Source organism: Sylvia atricapilla, chromosome 20 (genome assembly GCF_009819655.1).
Source record: "Sylvia atricapilla isolate bSylAtr1 chromosome 20, bSylAtr1.pri, whole genome shotgun sequence".
In the NCBI taxonomy this organism is placed as follows: domain Eukaryota; kingdom Metazoa; phylum Chordata; class Aves; order Passeriformes; family Sylviidae; genus Sylvia; species Sylvia atricapilla.
Window position 1 is genome coordinate 539,808 of NC_089159.1, and position 25,497 is coordinate 565,304.

General features: G+C 50.4%; 1 protein-coding gene across 2 annotated transcripts in view; it reads right to left on the bottom strand.

Moving 5' to 3' along the window:
* MTMR4 (myotubularin related protein 4) overlaps positions 1 to 25,497 on the bottom strand; it is a 61,829-nt gene that overhangs the window by 19,017 nt on the left and 17,315 nt on the right. Inside the window, exons 2-7 of one of the 2 annotated variants that reach the window (XM_066333118.1) lie at positions 22,124 to 22,197; positions 11,718 to 11,807; positions 9,108 to 9,224; positions 8,383 to 8,465; positions 8,023 to 8,189; positions 6,154 to 6,250 (exon numbers count right to left, since the gene is read on the bottom strand). In XM_066333118.1, the coding sequence (XP_066189215.1) occupies positions 6,154 to 6,250; positions 8,023 to 8,189; positions 8,383 to 8,465; positions 9,108 to 9,224; positions 11,718 to 11,807; positions 22,124 to 22,126 (557 nt within the window). In that variant the 5' untranslated portion in view covers positions 22,127 to 22,197. Of the gene's footprint in view, positions 1 to 6,153; positions 6,251 to 8,022; positions 8,190 to 8,382; positions 8,466 to 9,107; positions 9,225 to 11,717; positions 11,808 to 14,091; positions 14,174 to 22,123; positions 22,198 to 25,497 lie in introns of those variants that run through there. The other variant, XM_066333119.1, reaches the window with a different exon arrangement.

A 25,497-nucleotide genomic window follows, 5' to 3' on the forward strand; every position in this document is an offset into this window, starting at 1 on the left:
CACATCTCTGGGACACAGCTGTGCCCACTCGGCCGCACTGTCATGCCCCACAGTGCAGGAATCAATAACGGGACCTGCAGCAGCCACGGGAGGACTCCCTGGTCCCGTGAGTTCAGGCTGGGGCTGCCTAAGACCCTCCCAGGACGGTGGGTTTTGGCATGGCTATGGTCAGTTCAGAGGTTGTGTTAGGCTCTGGCTGCAAATGGTGGTTGCTATGCAATGTAATTGGGCACCTGCCCTGGGATGACTCTTGGTGTTGGGTGACTCTGCTCTGCAGCTCCCTGTGGGTGCTTGCGGCTGGCAGGGCTTTCCAGTTTCTTGGGTGCTGGCTGCCACAGTGTCTTTCATGCTCCTTGAGCCTTGGCTTTGTTATGACACAGTGCTCCACCATTCCGATGCAACTTTTCAGCGGTGCTTCGGGGTTTTGGTGCGCACGATTCTGCACTCCCATTTCTGGCATCACGTGCCACTTGACTTCCAGCTCCTGCCTGCAGGCCGAGGCTGTAAGGGGCTATGCCAGGCGTGTCCATGGGGATGAGGGGTGTGTAGCAAACCAATGGTTCTTGCAGCTGGGGCGCAGTGGCCCCGGCCATTCTGAGGATGCACCCAGCAGCTCGGGCAGTGGCGGCACGGGCAAACCTATGTGTGATGCAGACATTGCGGATTGCCGGTGGCGGCGGGGGAGCTCCGGTCAGTAACAGCCGCTCTCCCCTCGGCTTGTCGCCTGTCTCCTCTGCTGGTGTGTGCAGGATGGATGGCATCCACTCCCCCGCCGCTTTCCTGCTCTCTGTCCTTGGTGCATGGCACCTGCAGCATCTCCACTGCTGTCCCTGTGTGCCACTCAGCTTCCAACCACCCCAGCTAGCCTGACACAGGCCTCCTGTGTTTTATAATGTCTACTGCGACTTTCAGAGCCTATTGCTCATACTTTACTCTCCACTGAAGTAAAAAGAGGATCCATAGCTTAAAGATTGGGTTTTCTTCCAGTGAAAAAACCATCCTCCCATTTTCTTGGCACCATTCTTCTGTTTTAGGGGTATTTACAAAAGGAATAAGATTTGAGTGGTTTTTTACCACAGACAGCTCTGCTCACTGTATTTTTGCAGCTTTTTTTGCTGTAAAAATGCTCTTCTCACCTTTTTTGGCACCTTTTCCACTGTCGACAGGCTCTGCATGCACTGCCCTCTGTCTCCCCTACTCTGCTCATGGAAAATGGCTGTGTCCTCACATCAGGGTCACCATTTACTACATTACAGGTCGGAAGTTGGAGACAGATTCACGAATGGACACACCAATGACCATGAGACAAACAGCAGAGATTTATTACAGCTGCCTCCTTTTATAAGGGGTTCAAAATTCCTGGGCTTGGACAACTGATTGGTCGGGGTCTCAGCACCACCCAGCTCCTGGCCAATGATATATCTGCACTCAGGATTGACTGGGGTCCCTGTTTGAGTTTGAATCCATCCTATCATTGCTCACCCAGGGACTTGTTTACTTCTAGGCTGGTTCAATTTGGGGGTCTGTTATGGCCAAATTTATCTTTGCAGCTACAGACCAGCTGCAGCAGTGACAGGCTCAGACACAGCAGTGCCTGGGAGCTGGACCAGCTGAGCTCCTACAGCCCAGGCAGGCACACATGGGTAGATGGTAGGGAACATGAAAGAGCAGCTCTGGCTCAAGGCTATTCCACACCATTTAGCAGAAATGTTTCAGGGCAGATGAGGAGCAAAGTGAGGGGGTGAATGGATCCAGCCAGTAAGATCCAGAGGGTGGTCTGGTATTCCTGAGCCCAGGCTACTCCAGCTGATGGCAACAAGCACAGTCCCGTATTAGTTTAGGGTGCTAGTGAAGAACTGCCTGCCACACTGGAAAATGGCACTGCAATGTCTACACAGCTCCTCCGAGAGCTCCAGGCAGAAAGCAAAGGTGATTAAAGGATAAAAGCAACTGGGTGAGGATGAGGAATTCAGGAAGCAAAATTAAAGCTGTCAGTTAAGAAGGTAAAGATCAGGCTGTCTGTGGTAGGATGTCTGGGCATGGACATCTCTGAAATGCCTCAGATTCCATAAATAAAGGTGGTCAGGAAATTAGAGAAGCAGTGAAGTGTGACTGAGGATGCAGGAATGTGGGAGAGGGTTAGCACCTGTTCAGGTCTGGAGGAACTTCTAGAATAGCTGAGTCTATACACGAATGGGCTTCACTTAAGTGCAAACAGTTCCCTGGCACCTCAGATGAAACATGGATGATATCTTAAAAGTAAAGACTGGCGAGAGGTAGTCCACGAGAGGCTCAGGAATGTATCTTCCAAGAGTTAAACCACTATAACTCTGTACCCTTAGGAAAACAGTAAGATAGAAATCAATAAAATTCAGGTAGGAAACAGGACATCTTTAATAAGTGAAGCCAAATTCAAGCATGGTGCATAGAAACAGGCAATAAGGTCAAGACAAAGAGACATGTCTTTCTAGGCTAGCATTCCAGAGGAATACAGTACAGGAAGTAAAACTCCAGGATAAGTAACTCTGTTGGCTTAACAGTATCTTATAAATTGATACAAGGAAAAGTATCTGTGGCACCCTAAATTTCAGAGTACAAGCTTTGTAGGAAACCTGAAATAGGCTTAGCTTGTGAACAAAGTGTGGGCAACTTCCAGTGGAAGGTGAGGGTAAAGGTGTGATGCTCGGAGTGACCAGCATCCACTAGAATGTGCATAGATCAAATCCCAAGCCTAAAGAGAAACAGCACAGCATTGAGGCAACACTACCAACCTCTGGAGTGACAGGAGTGACATCCACAGAGGCGGATGAGAAGCAGAAAGGCTGAGAGGGCAGAAATTCCCATGGGAGATTTGTGCTGTTCCACACAGAACACACAAGTATCTGAACCACAGGTGACATTTTCAGACACAATCAGGTGTTTCTTGGTGCTACCAGCAAAATTATACAGAAGTCTCTGACTTTTCCTTTGGACCTAAGCTGCTCCAAAGTAGAATAACTGAAAAAATCCCTTTGTTACAGCATTCATCACTCAGTAGATTCAATAATGTTTTAGAGAAGAAAAGGCTCCCACAACACCACCAACACCAACAAAAAGGGTAAGTTCAGTGCACTTGGGTTTTGAGTCAACATGGCTGTTGGGAGAGAGGTCACCCCTCACGTGTGAGAGTTACTTGAAACATCAGTGAATGAGCAGATAGGGCAGAATTGGATTTACAGAAGGGGTTTTCTGAGATTTTTTGTCTGCCTGTGTTTTTTAACAGGTGTGTCCCCACAGAGCTGAAGGATGTTCCTCTTAGGAAACTGAGGCTCTTAAGAAGGTAAGAAATAGTTCACAACCTCAACAACCATTTTTCACCACAAGGGGAAACCTAAAGGGAACCACCTGCAGTGGGGTGGCCTGGAAAGCCCCGAGGACCAGGCTGAGCCAAGGGAAACAGCCTTGAACTGTGAGGTTTGATGGCAGCAAGGGTGGCTGGAACAACACAGACACAGGAATGAGCACCTGTGAACAAGGATCAACAGAGAACCTTCTTGCCACAGAGATAACAATGAGAGAGTGAAATACTCTGATTTGGAAGGGATCCAAGAGGATCGAGTCCAGCTCCTGGCCCTGCACAGGACACCCCAACAATCCCATCTTGTGCCTGAGAGCCTTGTCAAAGCTCTTGCTTCACAGAAGGCAAACACATGGACCACCAACAGTCCTCATAGATTTATTGTCCACATGTTCCTGTGGCAAATCCAAGCAGGGACAGTAATTATCACTTTGCAATGGTATAGATAGTATTAAAATTTATAGAGAAGTGTAAAAAAGACAGAATTTGAATTAAGAGCAGTCTCAGAAACTAGTAGGAAATATCATCTGGCTAAAACAGTAACAGAACTCCAGGCAACTTTTTCCCCATAAACTCAAAGTTAAATAAAACCACAACAGTAAAAAGACAAAACCTGAAAATGAGCATCAACATTGGAGGAAAAGTGTTGGGATTCTTTTCCTTTTTTTGAAGGAACTACATGTGTACCAAATGCACCAGTACTAAGGCTGATATGAAATAACTACCTTGGAAAGCCTTTGTGGACCAGATGGACAATGCTGGAGTGATCCCATTTCTCTGGGTATAAGATTCCTGAAGATGTGAGAGCCAGGGAGACACTGTGTAATAATTTTACTATCACTGTATACTTTAATCAAGACTGAAGGAGTGGTTATTATAAGCTTGTATTGCTCTCATTTTATGATGGCTGTCTCCAGGAAGGAGATAATAGTTCCCAGATAAGGACATCTTGGAACAGACTTGAAAGACAAGGAACAAAGGCATTACCTTAACAACACTGTTTTGCCAATGCAGGAAAAAAAAAAAAAAGATAAAAGGACTATAAACAGTTAAAAAGTAACCTGATCCCTGTGAACAGAGGCAAGTGGTAATAATCAAAAGCCAAGGCAGGATTTTAAGCTACACTCCCAGAGCAGCAAGAGAGAACTGGTTTGAGTTGCACAAGGCAATTACACCACCCCTGAGATCCCAAGATTTCTGCAGGAAGTTGGGACCTGTGAGGATCCCCAGGGAGGAACTCAGCAGGTGGAGAGAAGCAAAACCAGGCCTACACCCAGCTTGCTGAGGTTTGTTTTAAGTGCTTTCTTCCCTCATTTGGTTGGAAATCAAACACCTGTCTTCAGAGAAGGTGGCTAATGGCTGTGGATTACTGGCCATGAAGCAAAGCACAGATGGTCAACGGAAGATGAACTTCCTGAAATAGTCAGAGGGAACCACACCCCAAGCAACATCCAGCAGGGAAGAAGGCTTGAAATCCAGAGACTCTACCTAGGACAAGGACCCACAGGCTGTGCCCTCCATAACTGAGCAGTTCAGGACAATAACTTTATTTGGGATCCTTGAATAAACTGTGTAAATGCCAGCAAAGTCATGTGAACAGTTCCAAAGCAACAATGTAGTGAGCAGAGCAAAGGTAAAATGGAATTCACTCCCCAAGTTTAGTGCTTGTGGCCTGGATTCTTCAGGTAAAGAGAACAGCCAGCAAGCTCCAAAACTGGGATTTCCCCAGTCCAGTGTCTGAGATTTCTCATGGTCACCACAGGAAACAGCGACCTGGAACTGTCCAATCCACAGGTAATGGGGATGCCTAGCCTGGCTGGGACAGAGAGGAAAGGCTGAGGGATACCACTGGTTTCAAGAACAGGATTATAGGAATGCCAAATGAGTATGTCCATCAAAGTTTGAAATTCCATTGGCTTAATGCCACCTGCTGCGAACAATGCAGCTGCCCTTCTCCAAGACTCCTGTGCTCCTGCAGGAACAGATGACAGGCTGGAAACACTGATTGGTGGCAAGAGGTCTCTTCCACTGTGAGAGTGGGAAAACCTTGTAGAGATCTCCAGCCCAATGCCCACAGGGACCACCTCCAACACTGGCTCACCTGAAATGTCACACCACAATGATGAAGAATGCCCCTGCTGGGAATGTGCCCAGCACACCACCACGCTCCCAGGGAATGCTCTTTTCCCTTCCACAGTGCAAATCTCCCAAGCTGCATTCTGGGGCTGTCACTTCTTGCTCTGTCACATGCCACTGACAGGAGTTTTACTCCATGCCCTTTGTGAATGCCCTGCCAGCAGCTGAAGGCAAATCATTCTTCAGCTTCTCCTGCTCTGACTGAATGAGCCTTGCTCATTCCTAGGCTCCTGAACCTCCTGACAGCTCTCCACTGGCTCACCCCAGCTCATCACAAAGCTGAACAGCTGCCTGAGTATATAAAAACTGTGGTTGTTATGTCAAACTGAGCATTTTAGAGAGAAGGACTGACCAGAAAGACAAATCCACAATGGATGGACTTCCAGACTCCCAAATGTCTTCCCTGAGAAATTAGAGCCACCACATATAAACTATCTGAGTCAGCATTTACAGTTCCTGCTAGCTCTGATGTTTGGGCTGTATTCCCTCTCCAATTCCACCATGTGAAAGGCAGAAAGAAAAGGGATCTGGCTCATACATACTCTGATCTGCCTGGGGGCTGTCAAGGCCAGGAAGGAGGATTAGCTGGAGTCTGACTCACCCACTGTTCTGCATGGGAATTACCGAAGGAAAAGTAAGGCAAGAGGAGAGTGGGGAGAGCCTGGTGATGAAACACTCACTTGTAGTTGCTGTTGATGTCAGAGACGCGCCAGGCGTTCTGCAGGTCGAAGCCCATCCTCACCAGCTCCATCTCGAACCGGAACCTCACGTGGTCCCCTGAGGACCAGAGTATAAGGAGTTACTGACAGCATGGAGAAAATCTGAATGCGTTTGTGCAACTCCACAGCAATTGTCACAGGATGGAGAGTCACAAAACCGCAGAAAGGTTTATGTCAAAAGGGACCTGAAGCTCATGCTGTTCCACCCCCTTCCATGGGCAGGGACAACTTCCACTATCCCAGGTTGCTCCAAGCCCTGTCCAACCTGGACTTGGGCACTTCCAGGGATCCAGGGACAGCCACAGCTTCTCTGAGCACCCTTTGCCAGGGCCTCTCCATTCCCTGATTTAAGAATTCATGTTAACATCTCATCTAACCTTGCCCTCTGTCACTTTAACACTGTTCCCTCATGTCCTGTCACTATCCACCTGTATAGAAAGTCTCTGCCTCTTTTTTATAAGCTCCTTTAGGCTCTGGAAGGGGCTCTGAGGTCTCCCTTGAACCTTGTCTTCTCCAGGTGAATACCCCCAGCTCTCTCAGCCTGGCTCTAGAGCAGAGGGGCTCCAGCCCTGGGAGCATCTTTTTGGCAATGAGAAACTCCAGGGCAACTGGATGGCAGCAGGGATTGCGCTTCAGACGCCAGAAAGACTTGTCCCTCACAGGGGTTCCCCTGCTTGTTTGGTCAAGTCAGATCTCATCTCAGGGCACAGAAACAGCCTCTCCATGTCAAGGGGGCGTGTAGGGGTTAATTTAATCCACATCTGCCTGTCTGGCAAACAGCTTCCAAAGTGGATGTCCGGAACCCTATGGCAAGGAGCACCCACCCCAGGCAGTTCCTTGCTCCATACTGCTTTCAGATGCCGACTAGGGTTTCCTTTCTCATGTTTTAGCCTTGCCTCACAAATTCTGGATGCCTTTGTTGCTCCAATGTCAAATCTTGTTAATAAATAAATACTGCAAAGCTCTTCACCTCAGCCATATCCTACAGCAGCAACTTGCACAGGTGAGTTTATTTATACTAAACACTTTCCCTGAAGGAAACACAGCAAGTATCTCTGCTGGCGTTTGCGCCATGGTAAGGATACAGAGCTTACATTTCCCCTATCAGCTTCTCTTGGAATAGCTGTATTATTGAACCCCAACCCTCCATCTAGCTTGTCTTTAGACATTCCATTCAGACTACTGCTGCTCTTCTTTAGATCAGCTCATTTTTCAGTCTAAAGCCAGGTTTCTCACTCATTTTAATTCTGTTTCTAAACAGCTTCATCATTGATAAGACAAAGCAACTGCAAGCGAACTTTGTGTTCCCGGGGAAGGGAAACTCCCAGTCCACGTGAGGGCACCAGCACAACTCTGGTTTTCTCTCCATGGACTTAAATACTTGACCTGCATCTGTGTGAGGATGAGCCAGAGCCCTCCAGAGACCTGATTCTGGGAATGTCACAGCATTTTTGGGTGTTGGAGAAGAGATGCAAATAGGCTCACATTAATTAGGCTGCCTCAAAACTGATGCTGTTTGCCACTCCAGGACAGGACTGCCTTAGGTCTCTATCACTGTGATGAGAGAACTTAAGTATGGGATGCTTTCTCACAAGGAGAAAGGGAAAAGCTGCTTCTGTGTTGCTGGGTCATAAAGATTTTTGCTGTGTTTGTAACTAATTCCTTTCACTGTATTTCTTATCCAGCAGCATCTGGCCATTACCTGGATCTCTAGGCCAGGCACAGGTGACCCAGTGAGGCAAATCTGAAACCAGAGTTTATGAACAAGAGCTCAACTGCAGTGCAGTGCTGCTGGCCAGAGCAGTAGGAAGAGCCAGGCCAGGAGCTCACCTGGACGGCAGAGATGTGCGTGTTGATCCTCCTCATCCACACACACCCCCAAGCACCAGGCGTGGTAGGCAAATGCAAAGAGATCCTCAGGCTTGGCAGGGCGGGCAATGGCTCGAGTCAGCCTCTTCAGCCACTCCTGGCACTGCTTGAAGGTGGAGAAATGGCACCTGCAAACCCAAAGGCAAATCACCCTCAGTGGGGACGTCACCCAGCCAGGACTGAGCTGGGAAAAGGAACACAGCCCCAAGCCTTAGAACCGTGACCATGGATAGCTCAATTCCAATGGCAACACAGAGGGAGCCACCAGAGCTGGTCCCAGCCTGCAGCAGCAGCAGCTGTACCACAGCAATAAACAGATACCTGATCACTTTGGAGTCCTTGCAGACGATGTGAAGCTGGAACATATCCCGACACTCCACACTTTCCATCATCCTCAAAGGCACCTATGAGGGAGGGACAGATGCAGGGCATGACAAGGCACACTACAGGCCAGAGCAGCCCCAGCAGCCGTGCCTGCAGGCTCCTCATGCTCCAGCACAGCTCCTCCAGTGACGAACAGCTTCTGTGAACTACAATCCCACTCTCAGGGTTATGGAGCTCCATGAGTCAGCACAGAGCTCTTCCATGATTATTATTCTGATTCCTGTTCTCTCCCTTGCTAATCTCCCAGCTGGGGCCAGTTCCTGACTCAATCACATCCAGCCAAGCACAGGTAACTGAGCCAAACAACAGCAGCAGTAAGAGATGGCAAGTCAAGGCAGTGAGAGAAAGTCTCAAGCTCCTGCTGCCCGACTTTGCGTTGGTGAGAAGTCTCATTAAAACTGACCTACCAGAGACCTCAACAGCCTTAACACCACCAAAGTTATTGCTCGAATTTAAGGAAAACAGCAAAGGAAAGACCTAATTACTATCCAAAGGAAAACCCCATCCTCACACTTAAATACAGCAGCAAAACAGCAACTGCGCACCCAAGCCTGGCATCCTCCAAGAGGCTTCTTCCTGTGCCACAACCCCCAGGGGTATTCCCACCCCTCCATGCTCTGAAACCCTGCAAGAGGTGATGGTGCAGGCAGAGCCAGACTCACGTTGATCACAGAGTCCTTGAATTTGATATGCAGGCGGTAGTTGGAGATGGCGATCACAGCGTCATTGGCATGGCCCAGGTACTCCACCCCCTCACCCTGCAACACAGTGAACGGCACCTGGAAGAGAGACAGCACCAGGTCAGGTCACACAGGTACTTTGTACATTGGAATTTCCAGAGCCACTCTTCCCACTGCCTCCACAGTGCATCTCCCAAGGAACCACACCCAGCAAGGTGCTCCCCTGAGAGCAGCACAGAGAGCAGCGGTTCCACTGCCCAGCCTCACACATTGAGCTCTCCCCAAGGATGCCTGTGGAGCCAGTGAGCACCTCCTGAGGGATCACCTGTGTGCCATGCACACCTGGCAGCGAGGGGTGGCCTGGGGACAGAGGGACTGATGGTCCCTGCTCTTCAGAGACAGGACACCAGCCCTGGCAGAAGAGGCATGGAGAGGGACACGAATGCAGAACAGCTCAGAGAGAAGAGGGGAGTGCTCTGCACAGCTCTGAAAGAGCCCAGCACCATGGGAAAGCACTGGCAGGGGCTGCCCAGGGAGGTGGTGGTGTCACCATCCCTGAAGGCACCTGAGGAAAACTGGATGTGGCACTCAATGCTCTGGGCTGGGTGACAGCGTGGGGATCAGCCACAGGTTGAACTTGATGGTCTTGGGGATCTTTTCCAACCTCAGTAATTCTGGGATTCTGTGACTGATCAGAAAGAAGCCTCTGTCCCAGGGCAGTGTCACATGTGTGATCCTGCTGTGCCATTTAAATAAGGCCCTCAGCAGCCCTGTGAGATTCAGCAGTACCATCCAGGTAAGCAAACGAATCAAAGTTGTACCTAGTTTCTGCTAACAAGGCTCTCAGGGATTCCCCGTGTATAGTTATTTGTATGACTGAGGAACCTTGTCCTGAACAAGCAAGAAAGCTTCATTAAAGTTACCTGTATTCCATTTTTTTAAATATCTCCATAATCAAGTGTCTGTTTTAACCTGTCAGTCTGGACATGCCATAGTTATTTTTAACACGGGATCCTGGCAGACAGTCAAGTCTGCCTTTTCTTATATTAGAAAAAAAAGAAGGCAGAACAGCCTAAAATTCACCGAGTCCCTTTGTCCTTAGCTAATCAGGCTTCTCCTGTTGCCTGAATGCCACCGACACCAGGTGATGTCGGTAACCAATTATGCAAAAAATGTCACGACAATTTATCATTTCAGACAGAGCTGAAACCTGCCAGACAGGGCAGCTGATGATACAATTCATTGTACTGTAATTAGTACAAGTCAGACCACCTTCTCTTTATTTCAAAGTTGTTTCTATGGCTTGGGTATAAAAACCTGAATTTCCTGGATTTCAGACTTCAAGTGACAACTGTACTAAGAACTTCTCCTTTCTTTGTACAAAAATAACCACCTTAGCCTGGCATCTGTCCGAACACTCTTGAAAAATATTAATTATTTGCCTAAGAGAATATACTCTCTTTATTTCTGCAGTTGACTTCTGCATGCTTGCCAGAGCTGTTTTTATCTGGCATGTCTCTCCTGCTTACGTGGCTCTTTCACACAGCAACAGAAGGGAGACAGAAGAGAAAGGGGCTGGTAAGGCTGCAAGAATCGACGGAGGGAAATCCTGGAATAAACCAGCAGGTGCCCCAATACAGCCTATTATCAACTAATGGCGTCCTTCTAAAGTCACAGGATCCTGGAATGGTTTGTGCTGGTCTCCCAACCCAAGCTCATCCAGTTCCACGCCCTGCCATGGGCAGAGACACCTTCCACTAGGCCAGGTTCCAAGCCCCATCCAAGCTGGCCTTGAACACTCAGTTCTACAATAAATTAACAATTTACTGAAGGCAAATTACCCTTGGGAGTGTTGAACTTTACTTCTTCAAGCAGCAAACTAAGGCAGAGTCTGGTCTTCTCAAGAAGTCTCAATTCAGTCGCCCCAGCAGCTTCAGGCCCCAAAGACACTGCCTGGCAGCCTTGACCCTGCAAAACTCCCCAGCCTGTGGCTGTTCCTTCACGCCATTAGCTCTCAGTCCTTGCTTTCCCCAGCAGTGTTTGCCAAGGCAGTGACATTCTCAGAACAAACTCAAACACTGCAGCAAGAACAAGATGAGCCTGGCTCCAGCCCCAGGAGGAGGACAATAAGCACTGGATGATGTTAAAGGAAGCACCAATTCCCAGGAGGGAATGCTGCCCTTGCTGCACAGTAGCAACAGCACCTGGGGCTCTTCCCAGGGCTTTCTGCAGCAGGAGGCTGGAATCATATGGAGGTTCCTTCTTCCAGCCGCTGTGCAGCAGGAAAACACCAGGAGCAAGGTGTTCCAGGGGAGAGCAGGCAGTGCAGCTGCATGCTGTGGCTGCACAGAGCACAGCTCTCATGTTCTCCCGTCCCACAAATCTCCCTGGATGCAGGCTGCAGGGCTGGGCAGGCAGGGATAGGGCCTTGGGAACAGCCAGCCCGGCCCCTATGCACAGGGACCTGCTGCTCTGAATGTGCCCCCGGCACCAGCCCACCCATAGCCTCCAGGATGTGCTGGGCTGGAGAGCTGCTCTGCAGAGCCCAGCCTGCCACTTCCCAGAGCTGTTTGGGTGTTTTTACTTCCTTACCTGCAGTGACTCCTCCTCCTTTATGAGCTCCTTTGGGGGGAACAAGTCTTTGGCCTGGATGTACTCCAAACTGGGAGGGCCTTCCTCACCCTGCATTGTAAAGAGAGCACACAGTCAGACAGCCTCACAGCACATGCTGTGAAAGCCAAAAATTGAAGCTGCTGGATATTCCTGGCACCGCAGGAGCTTGGGGTACCAGTGCATGGAAATGCCTGTTCTGCCTCCAGACCCCAGCAGTTTCTCTGGCTGTTGCAGAGAGCCCACAGCACAGTGAAATGCTGAAGCCACCAAGTCCTGCCTCTTCAGCTGAATGGTGTTTGGAAAGCTAAGCAGACACACCTTGGCCACAGGGGACTGATTGACAGTAACTTGTCATGTCAGCTGTTCCCGTTACCTGCTCCATGGCACCAGAGCAGGGACACCATGACACAGAGGGTTTCTGCCTACAGTCCAGTGTCAGCCTACTCTTCTTCCTCTTAAGGACTGCTTTGTTTTGGGAGCTTTCTTTTTCACTGCCACATCAAAGAAATCTGGGAAGAGCCTGAATCTTCTGGAGAAGATACGACTGTGAACAACCTACAACCCTACAACAACGGCACCCCAGTGCACATAATTCACAACAGGCTCTACTGACTGGTGCCAATACCGAGCCCAGGGCAGCTAGACGTGTCCAGCCTGCTCAGATGGACACCCCAGAAACCTCACAGAGGCCTCAGGAAGGTCTGAGAGGTCACATGGAACCTGCACATGCCATCCTTGACAAGTGGAGTGTATGTCCTAGTTTGGAACATGAGAATCTTCATAAAATCAGAGTATCCTGAGTTGGAAGGGATAAGGATCAGCAAGTCCCACTCCTGGTCCTGCATAGGACACCCCAAATCCCACCATGTGTCTCAGCGCATTGTTCCAATGCTCCTTGTGCTCTGGTATGAACTCTTGGTGACAATTTTCACCAGCCCTCACCCAGGCCCTGTCACATCACTGAATTGCTGCCCAAATGAGTGGCACCCGGACATCCAGCTGCAGATGCTCACTGCTGGGAATCCAGGGTGGTTGGTGCTAATTCCACATGTATTTGGTGTGTGAATGTTTTCTTCAGAAGGCTGCTTGCTCTCTAACTCTAGTTATAGCATTTACCAGGAAACACTGTTTTCTGTAAGCACTGAGTAATATTTTAAAATGACATATCTTTCTGGATATGTCACCAAAGCCAGAATCCCAATTTCAACCTGAAGAAAGGAGATCCCAATCCTTTTGGCTCAGGAATATTTAAAATGATGCTAAATCCTCTTGTGCTACTGACAGGGGCTGAAGCCTCAGCATCTGCAGGAACAGCCTGGCCTGAGGTGCTCCCTGGACCTCAGACAGGGGCAGCCAGACACTCCCACCCCACATCCGAAGAACCTGCACAGATGTAACATGCTGTTACAGCCTTCATAAAACTTAGAATCAGCCCCAGCTGGAGTAACAGGCACTGCCCCTCTCACCATGCTGTGAGAGACACAAGGTGCAGCACCGGCTCCAGCAACAGCCGATGCTCTCTGGAGACCACAGGAGGCTCGGCACCCCTCCTGCCAGTGGCTCACTGCGAGGCTGAGGCACCAGCCCAGGAGAGCACAAAGGGAAGGTGTATGCCCATGTGCCGGTGCGGCAGCCAGGAAGCAGAGATCCTATCCCATCGTCACTTTGCAGCTCGCAGAGAAATCCCAGGGAGCAGCAGGAACTGGAACAGAGCAGCTTGAGCTCTCCACCCGCCTGCGTGTCCTTGAGTCCCTCCTCGCCTGCAGCGAAGGGCGGGCAGAGGCTGAGCATCCCCTCCTGCCACAAGCCTGTCCCAGGGGGCGGGGGGCAGCACGCTGCTCTCTTCACAAGCCTCCTGAAGCCCTCAGAGCCCACCTGGCCAGGAGTGTCCTGGGGGGGTTGAGGATGGGTCTGCAGGAAGGGTCAGAGCAGGAAGCCCCCTCTCGCTGGGAGTACAAAAGGCGCCGAGCGCAGCCCCCGTCTCGGCACGGCACAGCCGGGAGAGGTCCTGCACAGCCGCCACCAGGGAGGGGGCGCGGGGCTCCCCGGAGTCGGCTGCTCTAGCACGGTGATTTCCCAGCCCTAGGCAGGGCGCAGAGCCCGGGGGTCCCAGCACAGGGTCCAGGGCCTGCCGGGGCTCAGCCCGCGGCGCCGGGCACCGCCGTGCCCTTGGGCCCAGCCAGGGCAGCAGGGACGGGCTACGGTGTCCTCCGGCGGCATGTGGGAAGGGGATCCCCTTTCTCCCCGGGCAGATCCAGAGGATGCCTCCGCCGGCACGTGAGCTGGAGAGCGGCAGCTGGCTTACGGCCCCGCTTTCACGGAGGAGAGAAGGGGAATAAAAAGCAGCACTTACAAAGCAATTGAGCATGGAGCAGGAGACGCGGCCTGGCAGACTCATGTTCATTTCCAGGGGCGGCAACAGGGCCGGGCAGGCACAAGCAGCATCTCCTCCCTCCGGCTGCGAGCTGCGGCCCCGGCACTGCGGCAGCGTCCCCGCTCCGCCGGGAAGGGCAGGAGCATCCCGGCCGCCGGCGGCCCGAGCAGGTGCCACCGCCGCCGCCGCCGCTGACAATGGAGGGAGGGCGGGCGGAGGACGAGCAGACTCCACCTCCCTCCCAGGGCCGCCGAGCGCGGCTCTGCCATCTGAGCGTCTCCGTGACGGGCGAGACAGAAAATGGAGCGGGCGGCGGGCCCGCGGGCACGGCCCGTTCCTCGGCCCGGAGCGGCCTTCCCGGCCCATGGCGCTGCACCGCCGGCTCCTGCCTCGTGCCGCACTGATGGCGAGCGCCGAGAACAATAGCGGGAAGGCGGCTTCGTGCCCCGGCACCGCGCCCTCTGCTCCGAGCCCCCCGCCGATCCCCCCAGCCCGGCACGGAGCCTTCTGCCGCAGCCCATCTACCCCACACCCACACCTCCGCACCAGCACTGAGCCCTCTGTTCCGAGACCTCTGCCCCAGCTCCGTACACTCTGCTCCGAGCCTTCCACCCTGGCACCGAGCCCTCTGCCCTGAGCCCTTCAACCCTGTGCCGACCCCTCAAGCCCAGCATCAAGCCCTTTGCCGCGAAGCCTCTGCACCGGCACTGACCCCCAGCCCTGCACTCCAGTGCTGAGCCCTCTGCCCTGGTGCCAAGCCCCAGCCTCGGCCCCACTCCCAGGAGGCCAGCCAGGAGACCTGCCACTGCACCCCTGAGCTGCCATCCTCCTGGAGCCCTCTGTGCCTGGACAGAGAGATGAGGATAAAGGGGCTGCCCTGCTGCATCTCACCACTCAACACTCCCAAGACTTTAGGTCCTCCTTTCCAGGAGCTTCATGTGACCAGGGAGTAGTCGCACATCCCTGACTCCCACCAGCACCCGTGTGGTACAGCCAGGGCCCTGGAGTGGACAAGGCTCCTCTTGCTAATCATTTGGACACTTAGCTCCCCTGAAGTTTCCTCAGCTTCCATTGGCAGTGCTCACAGATGCAGGGTAAGGCCATGGGTACAGGAAATGCTGTGGTCGAGCACCCACCTCCCTACCCCAGCCCCCTAAAAGCTCATCTTTACTACCTGCTGTTCATCAAGCCCAGGAGCAAACAGCTCCCAGGTCACAGCCTATTCCAGGAACCACAGAGGCAGCTTCCTGGGCAAACCCCTTTCCATTTCTACCATCAGCTGCTGCTCTGCCCTGACCACTGAGTCAGAGGGCGAATATCTTTGTTAAAATGCAAAATTAAAACTTGACTCTTCACCAATCCTCAAAGGCCCCACTATCTGGTTGAAATCACACCAACTTTTTTGCTTCCAAAACACAAATCCAAACAGAGCACAGCCTGTAGCCATTGAGCTCCTCTTAGATGTGTTTGCCCCACAGATACCACAGACAGCTCTCCCCAGCAATACCAATGGGATCTCAAAGGGTTTTTCTCACGTCAGATAAAAGACTTCAGCATTTCTCTGCAAAATTGTTCAGGGTTAGGTTATTCAGAGCTGCCTTGGCTAAAGGGACAGCTTTGTGACACCCAGACATGCTGTCACTTGCAGGGCAAAATTCAGTTCCATGAGCTCCCTTGCTGACAAAACAATCCCACGGACTCACATGGTTACACCAGCTTTACTACTTGGGATAAAAGACTTAGAAGAACACATAGCCACACCTGGAGATAAGCCATGAAATCCCATTTCACCCCTGCTCTGCCTCACTCTGCCATTTACATGAAGCACAGTGGGTGGATGTCAGGCATTGCCTATCCTTGGGGCACCTGAACCAGCTGGCAACCACAAATCAACACACAAGAACAGAGGGTTATGGACACAAACAGAGGGCTACACATAAGGACAGAGGGTTATGGATGAAGTTATAGATTTGTCTTGGCCAAAAGTAAGTGGCCAGAGGGGTGCCCTGCTCCCTGCAGGTGACCTTTGCCTGGGTTACTAGAGGGAATGCTGAGAAACCAGTGCAACTAAAGCTGAAGGAACCTTTTATACTGGAAGAAAATGTGGCTATAAACACTGTAAGGCAAATATTTATGATTTTTTCTGACATGTATCAGGAGAAAAGCAACACAGCATGTCTGGGGAACAGCCGAAGTCTGTGAGTCTCTTGGGCAGAGTGTGAGCACACATTGCTGTTAAGTGCACACAGCACAAGACCAGAGTTTAGAACACACAAAACCACAGACAAGATAGGTAAGAGGTTTGCTCCAACCCACAGTGAGATTTTTAGGGCCAAAGCTCAGTTCAGGGCATGGCACAGGGATTGTTTGCAGAAGGACCTTTGTAACCTCTCTAGGCTGCAGCTGTGCAGAGTCAAAGGGCTGTTCCTCAGATCAGTACTCTGAATTTCCAACCTAAGCTGACCTGAACATCCACAAATAGAACTTCTGCTTTCACCAAAATATTTTTGCACTTTTAGTATCAGAAAAAGACTCATGCAGGACTTGGAAACTTCTGCCGAAGCACTGAGCCTGGTGCAGAGCAGAAACCTTGCTCTGAGGTTCAGTGGCTTCACAGACTTTCAAGAGGAACTTGATTCAGACTCTGTTTTCACTTCCCTCAAGAGTTCCCAAAATACCTCCCCTCCTTTTCCTCCAGTGACCCAGGCAAAGGCAGGAGTGGTGCTGGGCAGCCCAGCACAGGACTGCAGAGTGCTCCAGAGTCCTTAGCTGGCTTAGTCAGAGGGATTTCTTAATGCCACCTCGGCTGCCTCCCCAGCTGGGCTCTGCTCCACTATCATAAATCACCAAGGAAGAGAAGGTTATTTCACAGAACTGGGGTCCTCTGAGTGTTCTCAGTGTGTGTGTTCACATAGGGAGAGAGAGAACTCTCCCTTATTATCTCCCAACAACCATTCCAAGTGTTTCTCAATTCTGACGAAGAGGAGCTGAATATAACATGGGTAGCATGTTCATAAGGGCAGCTGGCATTGATTTGCCCCTAGCACTGCCCACTTCCTGTACTGCACCTCCCAGCCCTCAAGATATCCCTGGATCCACACTGCAAGTAAATTGCAGCCTTCTCTTGAAGGTCCCAAAAGGGATTTGGGGGCTTGGAGATGACCCAGTGCTCGGCAAGGTAGGACTGGCACTCAAGGCACTGCAGCCTCCAAAGGAAATGATACTCCCTATGGAGACATGCCTGCATGCACCAGGAGCCCAGCCTGCAGCACAGGGTTCACAAGGAACATCTGGCCCCTCAATGCCTGTGGAATCTGCATTGGCAGCACGGGACAGGCATCAGGATGCTGAAATCTCTCTCATGGTCTGGAGCCAGTCAGCATCCTGAAATTAATCATTTTGCCAGTGGCTGATCCAGCCTTCTGCAAGTTTGGGAAAGTGTGGGCCAGGGAGCAGCTAATTCCCACCTGGCCAGGTCCCTTCTAACCCAAACCACTGAATGATTCTAAGAGAAAAACTGGTCCCATTCACCGCATGGAGCTGCCAGCACACCTGACTCAGTCTTCCACAGACACGTACACCCTTCCCACCTTCCCAACCCTGGCATAGCTTTATCCTCTATTCCTTTTTGGCACCACAAATAAAATGATTCCCTTCTTAGGCAGAAGATACCACACCCATGCCTTCTACAGATTAAGGGTGGGCTTTTCCTCACCCCAGCACGGGGCATCACCCCACAGATGGAGAGGAGGGAAGGCAAGGGCTGGCAGAAATCTGCATGCACAGCCCTGTCCCTGGTAGCACATCCACTGCATAGTCTGCCCTGATCCACCTCGAGCTGGAGGAAACCAACAGAAAAATTGGCAGAAGGAGGTGACTGCCCTGGGAAGGGAATTCCAGGACATGAGAAATCAGCGGGAGCCAGGGAAGCTCTGACATCAGGGGCTCCAACAGCAGAGGGACCATCAGGATACTCTACTTTAGATCCTTCCAGTTCTGAATATTTTTTTTCAGTGAAGATCAAGCTAGGAACTAGTTATCTAGATTATCTAGATCTTTTTTTCCAGGTGAGATGGGGAAGGGAGAGACTTGCATCATTTATCTCATTCTAGAAGTTAAAATTTATTCTTTCTGCCTGGCAGATGCCTACATTGGGTGAGATGAGCTGCACTCAGACAAGTATTTCTTTCTCTCTCTCCATAAGCTGATGCTGGGACTGATGAGCTGTGGCCAAAGGCACTTCTTGTTCTGCCTCCCCTACTTCTGTTGCACAAAGGGCATCTTTGTTTCAGGTCCCCCTATGTAAATAGCTCATTTCCTCAAAGCCTAGGGAGGTTTTTGGGTGAACTGTAAGCTGCTGAGCCTGAGGTGGAAATAAATCCATAAACCTGGACAAAGAGAAATTATGTTTTATACCCCATAAATCAGGACTGGGATGGTGGGTGTTATCTTTTAATCTGGATAGGATGATGGAAGAGCTTATAGATCTGTAATACTGCATTTGGTATTTGTTCAGAAAGGTACCCAGAGGTGAACATGGAAATGAATATGCAGCAAGAAACCTTTAAGAAGAGGGACAAAAGGGGACAAGTCATGGGCTGTCAACTCCATGCACCAGCATGAGGGGACGAGGGCTGGCTCCAAATGCCCACCTCGAATAAGTCACGGGCACCTCTGCAGGGTAAGAACCAGATGCCTACAGTGCCACTATCCCAGCAGTCAGAAGAGGGAATGCTGCTGTGGGAGCTGAACACTGAGCTGCCAGCACAGCACCTGCCCCAACCCACCTGCCAGATTAGTTTTAAGTAATGTATTAAGGTACCAAGTGCTCGTTAGGTTTCCATTAGCCAGAGTTAAGGATTAAACCAGCACTAGTGCTGTCTTCAAGGTCATTCCCATCAGCAGCTAGTTTTGGGGAAAAGCGAGAAGAGTTGTGCAATCCAAGCTGTTAACACTAAACCAGGCATCTGGAGCAGCAGAAAGGGGAGAGCAGCTGGTGAGGCACATCTGGGGTGCTGCTGACTAAGGGCAAAGCTTTTGGGCCTGCCCTTGCTAGCCACAGGGCACTGATGCTGTGGCCTCAGCCTGCCAGGAGCACAGGGAGTTAGGGAAGCACTCAGCCTGCCTGCAGGGAACAGGGCTCCAGCCCGCCCCGTGGTACCCCTTAACCCACAGCCCACCTCCAGCCCTCTCTGTGTTTAACTCAGGAGCCAGAACTCTCCAGAGAGGTCCCAGAAGGACTCCAAGGTGGCTGTCAGGAATTTCCATCAGTTCTCTCTGCCTTCAGCTGCTGACAGAAGCTCAGGTAAGGGGGTGGAGGTAAGTGCTTCTTTCTACAGCTTGCAATTACAACTTGCTTTTTGTCTCCCTTGCCATCGGAGACAAAAAGCCCATAGTCTCGTCCCAAAACAGTGGGTGAAATGGGAGGGGCTTTTGGTGGTTGGTTTATTTTTTCCAAAATGAAAAAATAATTTTCAAAAAAATCAAAGGAGCATTTTAGTAAAATATAGAAAAACCCTTTCAGAAGGGCATTTGAAACAGTTAAGGTATCTTTGGGTACTGATAAGGAGCAGAAAACGCTCTCCTGTAGAAGAAACCAAACACTGAATGATTACACCTAAGGGTGGGCAGGGTCAGGTCAGAGTAAGTCTGCCCAGACACACGAAAGGAGTTCAGAGAAAAGAAAAGCTTCCATGTTTTAGTAAATCCAAAATTCCAGTCTCTGCACTCAAAAACAAAACAAACAGAAAAAAATGAACAAAGAAAAAACCCAGAAAAATCCCCAAACCAAAACCAAAAACCAAAACAGATCCAGAGAGTGGTGATGAGAACTAAAGGTGGCTTTGTTACAGAGAATTTGAAAGACTAGAGCTCTTCAGATGTCTAAGAGGAATGTGTGGAAATCTACAAAATTCTGAAGGGCACGAGATGCTCACAGGCAGCACCACACTTTTATTGTTATTCCCAATAAAAGAACCAGCCAAAACAACACAGGGCTGGTTCCAAAACAAAGCGAGAGGTGCTCCGCAGCACACCTCTGACACAACTGCAAATCTTCATCTGGTTTTTAAAAGCCTGATGAATTAATGGAAGGGAAACCTACCAAGGGCTCATATAACATCAATAAATTGTTTCTGGATTACCAAGTCCCTGAGCTGCAGGTCCTGCCAGGTGAGGTCACACACCTGAGTCATGCTCCCCTGCAGCATTCACTGACCAGCCTTGCCCTCAGGGGGCCCAACCTGGCCTTCTCTGGGTTTCCTGGGGGGATTTTTGATGCATTTTCCATGTGTTCATTCCCTTTTTTTTAAATTCGTATCTGGATACATCTGCATCCCTCTCACCTCAATCCACCCAGAGAAGCTGTTGGGTTTTACACCTCCAATGTGACACCAGGGCAGCTCCAAGCTTAAGTGTGAGATCCTTTATGAGGTTTAGACAGGCGAGGACTTTCACCTCCCCACTCCAGACCAAGTTCCTCACCCTGCAGCACAGGGATCAGCCCTTCCAGCAGGAAGCATGGGAGATCTTGAGGCAGCACCAGTGAGCATGAGGACAGGGGCTACAGCAAAAATGCTGTGTGTAACTACTCAAGCTGAGAGCTCAACTAATAGAGAGAGTAGGTTTCCTTTCCTATTCCAGTTGTTACAAAATACATCGGGAACATCCCTCAGGAGACATCACAATTTCCTGGAGCACTCTGCCAGATGTTTATAATTTATTTTTTCAAACATGTTTAACCTAAATTTTCATGTCCTCAATCTGAATTTCCAGCCCTTGTCTGTCTCCGCAGTTCTCCTCAGCACCCCTTCCCCAACAACACAAACTGGTGCTGATCCATGTCATTGCAGCAAGTTCAGGCTCTGCCCACATGCAGATCAACCCTCTTCAAACTACTCCCCTTAGGACACTCTCAGCAAATCTTTCAACGTTTCCAGTCTCCAGCTTTTTTCCTCCCAGCAGATCCCTTGCATTTTGGGTTATTTCTTGCTGGAGGCATTAGAAGTCCTTTATCTGAGTTTATCAGCAATCTGGCTGCTTTGGCTGTGGTTCAGATTCTTTGCTACCACATTTTTCTGTGACTAATTCCTGTGAATTTTTTGCTCCTTTGGTGGCACTGGAGGAGTTATTAACATGGTGTGAAATCCTTCACTGTGAGGTGACAGAGGAACACAATGAGAAACCCCAGCACTAAGTTTTAAAGAAAAAATAAATCAGTAAACTACAAGAACTGGATGACTATGTCAGTAGTCCAGGGAGACAGAAGGGGGTTCCAGTCTTATTTACTTTTTTCCCAAAATATATTCCAATAAGAGGTTTAGGAATAAATGTATCCTGCTTACAGCATCTTGATGACAGTGATAAATCCTCTCTATTATATTATTGTATATAATACACAATACTGTTCCATTCTTCTTGCTCATTCTTGTATTTCTTCTCCTACATTTAGCAGCAGTACAAGATTTGGACACACAGAGAACAAGACCACCCATAGAGGACAGAGGCAGACCAGAATCATGGTATCATTAGGGTTGGAAAAGCTCTCTAAGATCATCCAACCATCCAACCGTCCCCAAAGTTGAGTCCAACTGTCCCCAAAGCACTGCCAGGGCCACCACTAAACCCATGTCCCCAAGTGTCACATCCACAGGGCTGTAAAACCCCTCCAGGGATGGGGACTCCACCCTTACCCTGGGCAGCTGTGCCAGGGCTGGACAACCCTTTCAGTGAGAAATTTCTCCAAACCCACCCTGAGGCTCCCCTGGCCCAGCCTGAGGCCGTTCCCTCTCCTCCTGTCCCTGTTTCCCTGGAGCACAGCCCGACCCCCCCCGGCTGTCCCCTCCTGTCAGGGAGTTGTGCAGAGCCACAAGGTCCCCCCTGAGCCTCCTTTTCTCCAGGCTGAGCCCCTTTCCAGCTCCCTCAGCTGCTCCTGGGGCTCCAGCCCCTTCCCTGGACACACTCCAGCCCCTCAATGTCCATCCTGTAGAGAGGAAATAGAACATGGACTCACCATCCTCAGACACAGTCCAAACCCTCCTGGTTCAATCACAGTTCAGTTTCTTCTTGTTCCTCCACAACTCTCACCTGCAGCAAAGAGGAGACAACCCAGAGCAGAGGTTTAGCTTATACAATGTTATTTAAGAAGTTTAATTTACAGGAATGGTACTCCAGTGTGAACATAACAGGAGAAAAAAATCAAGACCCCCAAGGCCAGTGCCCGTCTGTACCTATCCCTGCCAACCTCTGTTTTGTGCCTTTTCCAGGAGCTGCTGGAAACCAGATTCAGCATTAGGGGGAGACACCAAACCCTTTTGGTCATTCACTAACACAGCCCCCAAGACATGTCACATAAGCACACAGCAGCCTGTGCCCCGCAAGTACAAAACCCACACTTCGAGGGAACACAGGAGGGAGCTGAAGGAAGACAGATTTGGTCATTGTGATTCAAGGACCTGGGGAAGATCCTTCACAGGGAACTTGAGTATTTGGAGAAGATCACTGGAGTCCTGGGAGGAAAACTTCTCTAAATCCAATTGGGTCCTGCTTGGGAGGTGGGACAGGATGCAAACACTCCAAGTACCAGGAAAAACCAGCAGGTTCTTCTGCCAGCTTTGCCCCGCTTGAAGGACATCACAGGAGGTATCTGTAGGAAGGGAAAAGCAAAGCAGCATGACTTGAACAAGGTCCTGCTCCAAGAAGGTCTTTTCCAACAGGACCAGATGCTTCCAGTGATCCTGAGAGCTCCATGGAGGAGAAGACCCTTCCTCAAAGTTTTCAGGTATCTCCAATACAAGATCAGTTGATCACCAACATCTCTCTCATCTGCCCACATTTTGCCTCTGCTTTGCTTTTCCAGCCCCACAGAAGGGATGGAATTATCCACAATTAAACTGGGATAGACCAGGGATGGGCTGAGCCCTGGGCACTCCTGTCCTGGTACCACTCACCTGCCTGAGCAGCCTCCCACTGCCCCATCCCTGACAGTGTCCAAGGCCAGGCTGGACAAGGCTTGGAGCAACCTGCCTATGGCAGGGGGTGGGATGGGCTTTAAGGTCCCTTCCCACCCAAACCATTCTGGGATTCTGTGAAGCAACACAGAAATCTGCATGTGCCAATGTTTTTTAAATACAATGATACTTTAAACAGGTATCTTCAGTATTTCAGTGTAGCTTGAGGATGGCTGAGAGCTCACCAACCAAACCTGATTTCTGCCAGTCCCCTGTAGCATGTCAGAACTCTGGGAATGCTCAAGGTCTTCTGTAAATTTTGCCACCATTAATTTTAACCTTTCTCCTCCTCAGGGGAAATACAAATGCCAACAAATGCGCAATTGGAGATTACCTAAACATCTCACACAACACACCCCAGCTGGGAATCCCCCTCCTTCTGCCACTCAGGAATTGTGTTCGCTCAGAAGAGCTCTGAATACCTGCCCAAGGCTTTCCTTTGCTCAGGGATTTCCTCCCAGCCCAGAATTAAGTCAGCTTTGACATCCACACGTCAGAAGGCCAAGCTGAATGCCAGCACTGAGGAGTCATTGCTGAGATGTGATTCCCACAGGGAGGCAGCGGCTCCCACCCTGCTCCTGCTGTGCCCAGGTTGGAATCATTATCCTTGGCCTTTCAGGTCATCTCTCAGATCCTGCCATGCACTTGACAGAAAAGGACAAGAGAATGGAATGGGAAGTCAGAAAGGACTCCAGACTTGTGCAATATATTTCTACATTTAATTCTTATCTTTATGGGGCCATGGAGCTGCTCTGAGGGCTGCTGCCCGTCTGTACAGGAGCCAGGCTGGGAGAGCTGGGGGTGTTCACATGGAGAAGAGAAGGCTGAAGGGAGACCTCAGAGCCATCTCTAGTGCCTGAGTGGGCTCCAAGAGAGCTGGAGAGAGACTTAGGACAAGGGATGCAGGGACAGGACAAAGAGGAATGGTTTCCCACTGCCAGAGGGCAGGGTTAGGTGGGATATTGGGAAGGTATTGTTCCTGTGAGAGTGGGGAGGCCCTGGCACAAAGGGTGCCCAGAGAAGCTGTGGCTTCCCCTGGATCCCAAGTGCCCAAGGCCAGGCTGGATGGGGCTTGGAGCAACCTGGGATAGTGGAAGGTGTCCCTGCCCATGGCAGGAGGTAGAACGAGATGGGTCTGTAAGGTCTCTTCCAACCCAAACCATTCTGTCATATTACCTTACATTTAAAAGCAGACCACCAATTCCAGGAAACTATGAAAAAAACCCACTCACACTGGGAATCAAATTTCCTATGAAAATAGAAGAGGCCAAATACTGCACTATTTCCCTTCAAACCAAACTAGTCTGGCTCTTTTGAACTATAAAAGCCTTTTTCCCACTACTTAGCAATGATCTCACATATCACACTTCACAGAGGAAAGAGCCTCCAGCAGGAGGCACCAGGAGTTACTGCCAACCAGTGACATACAAGTGACATGAGAAGCATAACTAGTCTATGGGTAAGAAAGGGAAGAAAAATGATAAATATACTTTTTTTACTAAATCTGAAGGTACTTGAATTATTGACCACACTGAACAACAGGAGTACTGTTCCTGCAGTGTGCTTTGTACCAACGTATCCAATCTCTGCTAACAGACAGTGCAGTTTCTCAGTTCCTTCCTTGTACAAGTCAGTAATGACCAGAAACTGAAACTCTGGCTGCATCATGAGTGAGGAGGTTCCTCTTTGCTCCCATCCCCCAGCTCTCTGGACAGCCAGTTGCCCAAGAGGAAGGCAGGACTCCTGACTCCATGAGCTCAGTCTACTAGAATGCTGCTGCTTCTGAGTCCCCAGGGCCTTCCTCCTCCTGTGGGAGCAGGGGCAAAGTTGAAGGGGTTCCTGATGATTTTTAGGGTGAGAAAAAGCCAGGAGATACCACAAAAACCCAAGAGCTGCTTGTGCCTCTGTGGCCCTCCAGCCTTACCGAATGACAGTCAGTCCAGGCCACGGGCAGTCTCACTTGAGCACTTGTGCAGTTCCACGTGCTCCTAGGTTTCACCTCAAATGCATCTCCCTGTTTCAGGGCTGGCCATGGCCCTCCTCCTTTCAAAGGCTGCTGTGTCCCACTGGCTGCTGGCTCTGCCCCTGTGGCTTCTAGCCCAGCATCTTCAGCCCTTGAAAAAGAGGTGGTAGGTGCCCACTGCACCCAACAATGCTGTCCAGCACCCCTCAGGACTGGACCCACCAACTTCTCCTGTGGAAATAATTTTTGGCACCTGCTTAAAGAGGTGCTTCCCATGCAAGAGGCTGGATTACCCCAAAATGCAGGTCAGACACTCCCCTTAAAATCTTGGTCACAGGGGATGGGCTGGGGTTGGCCACCCGCTATGCCGAGGTGGAGGTTGATGCTCCAGAATTCAATGAAGATGGGACCAGG